This window comes from Cebus imitator, unplaced genomic scaffold (genome assembly GCF_001604975.1).
Source record: "Cebus imitator isolate Cc_AM_T3 unplaced genomic scaffold, Cebus_imitator-1.0 Scaffold56, whole genome shotgun sequence".
Classification (NCBI taxonomy): domain Eukaryota; kingdom Metazoa; phylum Chordata; class Mammalia; order Primates; family Cebidae; genus Cebus; species Cebus imitator.
The window spans coordinates 7,370,342-7,381,828 of NW_016107371.1; the positions used below are offsets into that span (position 1 = coordinate 7,370,342).

Here is an 11,487-nt window from a genome sequence, read left to right on the forward strand (position 1 = left end):
CTCACCCCGAGCCAGCACCTCCGCCCTGCCAGCACCCAAAGAAGCCTCAGATCCGGGACCGCCGCGCACCGCCCAGCTCGCTCCGCCCCCTTCCCCTGAAGCTCCTCCGCAGAGCCGCGTGCACGTGCGTGGCGGATACCGCCCCCTCTGCTCTCTTGGCCAATGAGAAAAAGCTACGTAAATCGCCACAGCCCGGTCGCGAGTCACGTGACTGCGGCTCCCCGCCCTCTCACCCCGCTGCCTCTAGGTTCTGGGAAGATGGCGAAGGTCTCAGAGCTTTACGATGTCACTTGGGAAGGTAACTTCGGATGGGGGCGGGTGCGGAAGTTACCAGCGCTTTTAAGCGCTTGGAAGCCGTTTGGGAGTATCCGCTGCCTTCGGGGAGCTGGGTTTTCTGGTCTCTTTTTGATACCACATCTCTCACTGGACGGGCCAAGCTGAGGTGGAGGCTGAGGCTGACCCCTTCCTTGGCCTGGGTGCGTACTCTATGGCGTTTTCCACAGTGTCTTCTCATCGGTTGACCTGCCCTCCTCCGCGCTAGTCCAGCGGCGAGGGCCGCTTCCATTTATGAGGCGACCACACAGTAACTGTGGTTGCTGGGCGGTGCGGAGGAGGCGGAATAGGTGGTTACTGAAGCTTCTTTGGAGTCAAGAAACACAGGGTCTGTAAGGCCTTTTACTAAGTGCTGTGTAAGGATTACAGCTCTGTGCAGAAAAGCTGTTGTAGAAGATGCTTGAACAAATGTGATTCTCATATGCCACTCTACATTTAGTTTTCTCCTTAAACCCGCTTTTCCAGTTTCTATTCCTTTTAGTCTAGTCTCTGTCCCAATCCTTTTCAGAACACATTTACACACACAACACAACTTCCTTCTTACTCCCTACTAGCAATTTTTTTTTTTCTGAAGGGAAAAATAATTTATTAACTCTGGGCCACGTACGCGCTCATGTGTGATGGACATTTTTCCCTATTCTTAGTTGATCTAGAGTGGGATATGTTCTTTAAATCTGGGAACCACCAAACCTTGGATCAATTCTGTGTGCTTAAGAAACTTGAGTTTCATTAAGGCATGGAATTTGTGTAATTGGAATTCATATTCCCAGCATTTAGCATAATACAGGAGACTTCCATAGCTAATTTGTTCAGCAAGTGCCTTCTTGGGATGCTTTAATAATGACCTGAAAATATGTGGACTGAAAGTTATTTTTTCGGTTTTATCGTGAATAAATTTATCAGGTATTATAAAGTTGTAAACTCGTAACAAATAAAGCAAAATTCCTTTGTACTTGAACTGGGTTAAATGATTTATTGGCTTTGTGGCCTCTAGCGTATTGTGAACCTCAGTATTTATACCTGAATTGAGGGATTCCATTATACTAAACAACAGTGTTAATTTCTTAGCGCAAAATCTTGGATCTGTCAACACATAGCCCCTGCTTTCATGGAATTCACAATCTATGGAGAAAAGCTTTAAACACATACTTTTAAAAGACTTGTGTCAGCGTATATTCCGTAAGCTGGATGATGGATAAATGGCTGTTATTTTTAATGCTTTTAAAAAATGTTTTAAATACATAATTTTTAGAAAGTACAATCATGAAGGTATGTTCAGTGTAGCTTTCCTAGATGATAGTAGCATATGTAAAATCTTGAGGGACTAGTAGCTGTGTACTACCAACAGACAAGGTGATTTAACTGAGTAACTTGGACCTTAAACTTACCCTGTGAGAATTCTAAAGAGGATTGATGTAATTATTTTGGAATAATAATAATAGCTACTACACAAGTTTGTAGGAACAGCGGAGAAAACATTTTAAAGTGCTTTGTAAACTGTTAAAGTACTATGTAAAAGGATGTGTTATTATTAGCTAGTACTAATTTGATTATGTCCCTCCTCTGTATGATCTGGACATTACCCATGTCTCCAGCTTTATCTTGAGCCATTCTCCCTCTCACTCTGTGAGCTGCCTATGCTGGCCTTTGATGAATACCCTAAATTGCCATGCTGCTTCCAAAAGCTGGAACATGCTAGTCCTTCCACGGGGAATGTTCTTCCCTCCTTGCCTCATTCTTGTCCCCATTAAACTTTATCACTTATCAATTCCCCACAAAGCTCACCTACTACAAAAAGAAGCCTGCTAGACTCCTCTACTGCCCCCTTCCCTTTACCCAGCCCCCAACAAAATTGGAAAAAGAAAAAACCCAAACAACAAAGTCAAGCGACAAAACCTACCTGTGATCCTTCAGTTGTGTATTCTATTCTCATACTATTAAAGCATTGAACCAATTATGTTATGTTTTAAAGTTTGGTCTTTCCTAGGATGAGAGGCACCAGGCCTGTTTGTTCACTGTCACTTTCCTAGAGCCTGATGCATGGGAGTGGAGGGCAGTAATTATTTGTTGGCTAAATGAATTGTTAATGGGATTAATAATAAACACACATTGTCAAAAAAGATTACAAACCATTTTTCTAGCATTGAAATAATTTCTTTTGTATCTTAAAGATTTTAGTATCTTAAATGAAGTTAGGCAACTTGCTTAACTAATAGGATGCAGTTTGCTCACTAGTAAAATAAAGGTTTAGACCTTTCCAGAATTAAAATTCTATTTTAAGAGACTTTTAAGAAAAGAGTATTCTAGAGTTTTATTTCAGAGAATTATGGTAACAAACTTTTAGGATGTAGGAGGGTGATGGGAAGATTCTCAAGATAGTGTTTTTTTAGATTTTTTCGGGGCTGTGTGACAGAGGTGTGTCCTTAGGAATTCCACTGAACAGTGTCATGAATTGGTTAGTTCAGAGTACTGTAATTCTTGTGATAGGAAAATTTCTCACTTGTTTATAAGAGACCTATGCAGTAAGTTTAACACTTCTACATCTTTGTTAGACTCTACTAATAGACTATTTGGTTTGTTTCTTTAGCCAGTTGAAAGTGATTGATGCTTTTTACATAGGGAAGTTATTAGACATTTGGAGGTGGAAAGGATAATTTAGAGAATATAGTCAAGTTTCTTGAGATAATTTGGGCAGGACATGGATAGGATGCCTAGCACAATGCCAGGCATATAATTGGCATTAAATGAATATTTGTTGAAAAAATAATTTGTGAGAAATGTTTGAGAACATTTTAGTTGTTTACGTTCACTGGCCATACTCCCTGTCTTTTTATTCAGTCCTTCAAACAACCTCAATTTGGTTTCTATGGCCTACCACTCCACTAAGATCTCTAGGAGACCTAATGCCAACTCTAACATATGTATTTTGTATACTTCTACTACTTTTGCTATTGTAGATCACTCCCTCTGTGAAAAACTCTTTCTTTGCTTTCTTAATAACATTCTTCTTGTTTTCTTCTTTCTTTTTGGACCTTTCCTTTGTCGAGTTCTCTACATCCATTTGCTCATTTTTTGGTGTTTTCAGTGTTTCTTAGTTGTCCTCTTAATATGTTATTGTTGGTTTTTAAGTTTGAGATCAATAGATTTTAAATTGATGCAAGCAGTAAGTACCATGTGGTCTGATGAAATTGTGCAAAATTTAGTGCTTGTGTAAACATGCATATTTCTGGGAAAAGATGGTACAAAGTACTCATTAGTTTTGAAGATACCTAAAATAGATTGACACCTGTGAGCAGTCTTATCGAGATCCAGCTTTAGCTATCCATTAGCCTGTATACTAAATAACACCTTAATTAGACATATATTTGAGTACTGTGCACCAGGCAGTGTTCTAGTTCTGGAGGATATAGTACTAAGTAAGACAGGCAAAGTCCAGATTTCAAGGAATATATCCTGAAATTTCACCTCTAAACTGAAGATCCATATTTCCAGTGTTCTACAAGGCACGTGTAATGGTTGTTTCACAATTAATAAAACTCAAAACTGCCTTCCGCCTTCTGCCTCCCAACACCACTGCTGTCACCACTTATTCTTTTCTGCATTTTCCATGGAAAAGTAGATAGCGCCATGTATCTCCCCTCATTCATAAAACAACTTCTGGTCACCTTTTAAGATACAGATCTATGAGACTTCAAAGTCTGGAAAGTACAGATATATATGGGAATGAAGTATATGCTTCGCAAAAGTCTCTTATGAAAGGTAAAAGCTAGAAAGATAGGTTGGAGCCTTGAATGCAAGACTAAGGAGTTCGGACTTCTTTTTTGTATATAGATGGGAGCCTAGTTCCTAACTTACAAAACATCAATGGCCCCTTTCATTAAACTTTTGCATGTTGATATAGAACAGGGCGTTTTCTTTGGTGGAGGTCCCCTGATTGAAATTCCTTTTCATGTTTGATAAACCATTTTTGAACATAAAATCCCTAATATAGAAGCTTCAGTGCATAAGTCTTTTATATTTCCATTATTTTTCTCATAATATTTTAAATTAAGTCCCCATATTTAATGTGATAGCAGTTTTTCAGAGCTATTTGTTTTTATAGAGTCTTTTCACAGCATCCAACTTTGTTTCTTAGAAACCAGTCTCTTTTTGCACTCAAGTTTTCTTTGCCTTATAATATTTCATTATACTATGTTAAATTTAACTGGCATGAACTGGTTTGGATACAAGTAGCTAAATTTTTAAAATGTAATAACTGTTGGAAACAACCAAGAGCTAGCCAAGAGCTTCTAAAATCTTGGTGGGCGTCATTAGTATGTTTTGCAGAAAGCAATTCTTTGAGTTGATTCTAGCTGGAGGATGATTGAGACAATTTTTACTGAACCTCAATCTCTCCATCATATTTTAATTACTTGTTTACATTCTTTACACCTGGAGATCTTCTCAGTCCTTCTGTTGACCAGCCATAGTGCTAAGAGTCAGAAAACAAGCACTCAGTAAATGCTTGTTTGTTCAGTGAGTGAATGCTAGAACACAAAGCTTGTTTTTTGAACTTGGATCCACTAGTGTACACAGTAATGGTAATAATAAGGATGAAAATAATCTGAAACATTTTGTATATGTTATCTCTTTTAATCCTCACGTGTGTCTTATGAGATAGGCTTTATTTCTGTTTTACAGGTGAGGAAGCAAAGGAGAGATGAAATGGCTTGTCAGATACCCCACAGCTAGTAAAAGGGAGTGTTGTGATTTGAGCTGCTCTTATACAGCTCTCCTCCACTGAGTTATTAACTGTGTTCATCCACCTAGGCTGCCATTCTGTTATTCTAGGAACATGCCAAATTAGTTTCTTTCTCTAGAACTTAGATTTGCTGTCCATGGTTGGTGCCTTCTCATTCTTCTCTTAGCTTGAAAATGACCTTCTGAGACAAGCCTTCTCTGACCACCCTTTCCAAAAGCTCCTTTTTCCTCCCAATCTCTTGACTTTATCGTATGGTGCTTTTCTTTTATTTGTAGAACTTCACTATCTGAAGTTATGTGAATTTTCATCTTTTTATCCTATTAGACTCTAACCATATTGAGTATATGAACTTTATCTTTTTCTTTCTTTCTTTATCCTCAATGCACAGATCAGGCCTGGCACTTAGTAGGCATTTCGTAAATGTTAGTTGAATGATAAAGAACTCCAAAAGCTATAGTTCCAGTTATACACTATACTGCTTGAAAGAAGATAGGAATTATTGGATATCTTAAGAATTTAAATTGTAATGAAGTAAATTTTTAGAAATATCTGGTAGTAATTTACAGATTGAATTGGGTTGAGACCAGTTTGGAAGCTCTCCTGGTAATTTTAGCATAGGGTGATGAAAGCCTGGACATGGATAATAGCAGTGGAAATAGAGTAGAAGATATAAATCTTAAAAATACTTAAAGAGTCCACAGGACTTAGATAACCAAAGTAGGGAGTCAGAAACAGCTCTCAAAAGTGGAATGTCAGGTAGTTTTAACAGAAGGTGGAATTAACAGAAATGTGAACGTTGGGAAGGGAAGCCATATTTTTAGGAAATGAAGATGACTTGATTTTTGGATGCTGTGATTTTGAGGTAATGAGCTATCAAAGGTGAATACATGTTTTCTTCAAGACAATTTTATTTTTACTAATAATTTTTTAGATGAAATATTTAAATCATTTCTGAAAATAGTATGTGACTAATACTGTTACAGATGTATTTATTACAACAGCATTCAGAGTGTGGCAGGGTCAGCTATGTAAGGTGTATAGCTTAAGGTGTTTATAAGTAAAAATGTTGCTTGTTTTATAAAAGTTATATTTTGATACACAAACAGTGTTTCTTGTTTTGTGTTCAGCTATTATATTTTAATATGTTTGTGATTGTGTCAGACTGTCGTTCTTACAAGTTACGCTTTAAAAAAGTGTTCTCTTTCGTACAAGAGTGTTTTTTCACAATAAGAAATACCTTTTACAAATTAACTCATACCCACAATAAGAAGTACCTTTTACAAATTAACTCATACACATATACATGAATCTTTGAGTATATGTATAAACTGAAACCAAAGTTTCAATTAGAAAGTATTCTTAGTATTGCATTCCATTCTGTTCATTCTGTTTCATTCCCGCACATCCCCTGGACTGATGCTGGAAGAAATCCACTAAATTGATTTTATACCCTGTTAATGGATTATAATACACCGTTTGAAAAATACTTCTGCTAGAGCTCTATGTGCATTAAAATAAATTAACCCTTTTCTTTTTCAAATCAGGTGGCCTTTTCTTTTAGAATAGCTTTTCACAACAGCCTGCAGCCAATCTGACTAGACACTTTTATAGGACTACAAATAATTTAAAATTTATTATCCCGTAGTTATCAACCTTTTAAAAGAATGTACTAGTTTATGTAAATGGTGAAGTAGAAAAGATATAGAATTGGTGGAAGTAGTTTTGGACTAAAGAAATCAGCAGAGTTAAATAGCAAGCATATTTTTCTGTCAGAGGCCACCTCACTGCAGTGACACCTCATGCAAATTCTCATGGAAGGAATAAACAGAACAATCATAGCCACTCTCTTGACCTATGACCTTTAGCTCATCTCACATGGTTGCACAGTAGTTAATAAAATGTACAAACAGGCAGTGAGCAGCTTATTTAACATAGTATGTAATAAAATGACCTTGGCTTTGAGGATCAGGCCTTTTGCAGTAGGGTAAAAGGTTAAAATGAAAGTTTTAAGCCACCTTTGAGGAAAGAGTAAGGGAAGAGCTTTTATTTCTTGTCGGAGGCTGAAACAATTCTTAGATTTTTTTTTTTTAAATAAAGGTCACTATAATTTTTGTGGTGCTTCACATTTAAAAAATGCTTTACGCTAATTTTCTAGTATTTGGAGTCCTAAACCCAAGGGCCAAGCAGATGAGGAAAATACATGATTTGAGTGAAAGACAATAGTGGCCTACCAGTGCCTATGAAGAACTGGTAAGTGTATACCCTTATCTAAGGGTAATCAAAATCAGCTTAAAATCAAATGAAAATATCCAAACTATTGTACTAACCAAGCAACATCTAAAGGGGCCAGATTTTGCTTTATATAATTTTCATCAGGGACCTGTAAGATGGACTTGTGATACAGTCAGCACTCCATATTCTTGGGTTCCACACTAACAGATTCAACCAACAGCAGATGGAAAATACTGAAAAAGTGAAATATAACAAAAACAACAATATAAACAATGCAAATAAAAATACAATGTAACATCTATTTATATAGATGTTACATTGTATTTGGTATTATAAGTTTATAGAGATTATTTAAAATACAGGCGAGGATACTTGTAGGTTATTTGCAAGTATTACACCATGTTAAATGAGGGATTTGAGCATCCATGGGCTTGAAACTAGTCCTTTGCTGATAGCGAGGGGACAACTGTATTTTAGAGTTGATGTTAGAAATGTTAAACGGACAGGGCCAAGATTACCATGTTGGTTAGTGGCAGAGCTGGAATTTAAACCATAGCCCTCTCCTGAGATTCTATGCCCTTTCTGCCATGTTAGGCTCTAGGTCAGGGGTTGGCTTTTTTTTTTTTTAATCTGTAAAGGACCAAATAGTAAGTGTTTGTGGCTTTGTGTGCCATACAGCGTGTCAACTATTTCTCTTCCATTGTAACACAAAAATGTCATGGAGGTCACCTAAACCAGTAGAGGTAGATGTGTTCTGATAAAACTTTATTTACAAAACAGATGGCTGCAGAATTTGGCCTCCTGGCTGTAGATTATTGACCCTTGTTTTAAACCTCCTACTCTAAGTGTAATGTGAAGAACAAAGCCAGAGATAGTAGGAGTAGAAAAAGATAAATAGCATTTGTTTTTATAGGGTGTACCATCACTTAGGGAGAAGCTTCAAGACCTCTTTGTTCAGAAACTAAAGGAGAATTAACAGCATGAAAACAGCCCCAAAATCCCAGAAATTGCCCTAAAGAACTTACTCGTATAACTAAACAAAACGTGTTCCCCCAAAACCTGTGGAAATAAAAAAGAATGATACAGAAATGTAATTGTTATCTACCTACTGCTAAAATAATAATAGCTAACATTTTTCAAGTACATGCTGTGCCAATTGTTCTAAACACACATATTAACTTGTAGTGCTTACAGTAACAACAATATGATGCAAACTATTATTATTTTCATCTCGATTCTTTAGAGGAGAGCATTAAAGTACATAGTGATTACATCAGCCAGTATCCCATAGGTAGAAAGCAGCAGGGCAGGAATTTGAACTCAAGCAGTATAAGTTTGGCATTTCCATGCTTAACCAGTATACACTATGATTTCTATATGGGTAGAAGNATTTTTCTCCATCATGGGAAATGAAGCTGTGTGCAAGGCCAAGATTAGGGCAAGGTGGGTGAGGCAAGGTTGCATAAGTAGAGCTGAAGAAAGTAAAAATGTAAAATGTTGATATTTTGACAGGAAAACCTTTGGGTAATTAAAGGAGTTAAGAAAAATTGAAGTGTATATAACACTTGAAAAATATCTTTGAAGGAGGTATAAGGATATATAGATATTTTTACTTTTATACCTTACTTAAAAATCACCTTATAGGGCTGGGCACAGTGGCTCATGCCTATAATCCTAGCATTCAGGGAGGCCAAGGCAGGCAGATCACCTGATGTGAGGAGTTTGAGACCAGCCTGGTCAACATGGGGAAATCCTATCTTTACTAAAAATACAAAAATTAGCTGGGTGTGATGGTGGGCACCTGTAATCACAGCTACTCAGGAGGTTGAGGCAGGAGAATCACTTGAATCTGGGAGGTGGAGGTTGCAGTGAGCCGAGATTGCGCCATTGCACTCCAGCCTGGTGACGAGTGAAACTCTGTCTCAAAAAATAAACAAACAAAAAAACCACCTTGTAGTACATATTATACTTGATCTTTTAAAATTTAGAGCATGGATAATAGTGAAATATTTGGGTGAAAGAGCTCTTCGATTCCTCCATTTGGTCTTTAAAGTGCTTTTCTCTCCTAGTTTTCCCTCATCTGGTGGATAATCCTTCAGGCATTATTTTGAGGTACTTAGGAGTAGTCTTTGATAGAGAAAAGTGTTTTTCACCCCCTTTTTTGGGTAACAATGACTAATTTACCTGCTATCCCTTGCATTTCCTCTCCTCTCACCTGGCAAACTTGGGTGAGTTGGGCAATTTCCCAATCCCTGAAGACGTAAAATACTTTCATCCCTCTGTCAATGGGAGGCATGCTGTTTTGCCCTAAACTTCATCTAAAACATCTTTTGATCCTTAGGGCTTAATTCATATAGTAGGGAGGTCCTCTTTAACCCTTTCTTTATACCAAGTAGAATTAATCTTTCTCTTACTTTGCTTTTCTAATGCTTTGAACATAACACTAGCATACCTTTTATCACACAATTTTGCAGTTGTTTACAGTTTTTCTGTTAAGTTTGTGAGCTTTTCAGCTACATGGGATGATTCTCTTTTCATTTTTTAATTTCTATCATGTAGAAATAGTATATTGATATATTTTAGAATGAGTGGAAGTCATAGGGATGTATCAGTAGATGAAAGGGGAATGTCTTAAAAGTCAGGTTTTAAAAATAATATACCTTGATTGAATAAGAGGAGACTGATAGAAAACCGAAGACTGTTGGTAAATGAGATATTTGACAAAAATGGAGATGGGGACTAGTTTTTCTCTTAGTTACTCTATTTAGTCTATGAGTAAGGATTCTACTGCTTTTTTTTTTTTTTTTTTGACACAGAGTCTTGTTGTGACAACACTCTGGCAGGAGAATGCAGTGGTGTGATCTCAGCTCACTGCAACCTCCACATCCCAGGTTCAAACGATTCTCCCACCTCAGGCTCACAGGTAGCTGGGATTACAGATCCCTGCCACAACGCCTGGCTAATTTTTGTGTTTTTAGTAGAGACCAGGTTTTGCCAAATTGACCAGGCTGGTCTCAAACTCCTGACCTCAGGTGATCTGCCTGCCTCAACCTCCCAAAGTGCTGGGATTACAGGCATGAGTCACTGCACGTGACTGGATTCTACTGCTTTTTAAAGGACATTGCTGAAAATTCCCATTCTAAAACAAGTTCAAGAATTTAACAGATTAAATAGTAATTCTTGATCATTCAAGCAGCAATCATTCGTCTGGGCCAGTACTTCTTGTATTGGGTGTCAGGATGTAGGCAAGGGGTGTGTACTGTTGTGGAATGAAATTTAACAATTCATATCCCCAAGGCCCATCTTCCTCTTTTAAAATAATCTGTCAGATTGAAAGAAAAATGTGGACTTCAGATAGCATAAGTGAAGCTTGTTGCAAGGATGTGATTTATTTTATTTTATTTTTTTGCATTGCATTTTAGGTTTTGGGGTACATGTGAAGAACATGCAAGATTGTTGCATAGGCACACACGTGGCAGTGTGATCTGCTGCCTTCCTCCCCATCACCCACATCTAGCACTTCTCCCCATGCTATCTCTCCCCAACTCCCCTTCCCCCGCTGTCCCTCCCCTATTTTCCCCCAATAGACCCCGGTGTGTAGTGCTCCCCTCCCTGTGTCCATGTGTTCTCATTGTTGAACACCTGCCTGTGAGTGAGAACATGCGGTGTTTGATATTCTGCTCTTGCGTCAGTTTGCTGAGAATGATGGTTTCCAGGTTCATCCATGTCCCTACAAAGGACACGAACTCATCGTTTTTTATGGCTGCATAATATTCCATGGTGTATATGTGCCACATTCTCCCTGTCCAGTCTATCATCGATGGGCATTTGGGTTGTTTCTAGGTCTTTGCTATTGTAAATGGTGCTGCAATGAACATTGGTGTGCACGTGTCCTTATAGTAGAATGATTTATAATCCTTTGGTTATATACCCAGTAACGGGATTGCTGGGTCAAATGGAATTTCTATTTCTATGTCCGTGAGGAATCGCCACACTGTCTTCCACAATGGTTGAACTAATTTACACTCCCACCAACAGTGCAAAAGTGTTCCTATTTCTCCACATCCTCTCCAGCATCTGTCTCCAGATTTATTAATGATCGCCATTCTAACTGGCGTGAGATGGTATCTCAATGTAGTTTTAATTTGCATCTCTCTGATGACCAGTGATGATGAGCATTC

General features: G+C 37.8%; 1 protein-coding gene across 3 annotated transcripts in view; it reads left to right on the forward strand.

Annotated features, from left to right (window-relative positions):
* Positions 1-200: 200 nt before the first annotated feature.
* EMC2 (ER membrane protein complex subunit 2) overlaps positions 201-11,487 on the forward strand; it is a 64,549-nt gene continuing 53,262 nt past the window's right edge. For 2 of the 3 annotated variants that reach the window (XM_037738715.1, XM_017529006.2), the window contains exon 1: positions 201-298. In XM_037738715.1, coding sequence (XP_037594643.1) covers positions 259-298 — 40 coding nt within the window. In that variant the 5' untranslated portion in view covers positions 201-258. Of the gene's footprint in view, positions 299-7,229; positions 7,325-11,487 lie in introns of all 3 variants that reach the window. The other variant, XM_017529007.2, reaches the window with a different exon arrangement.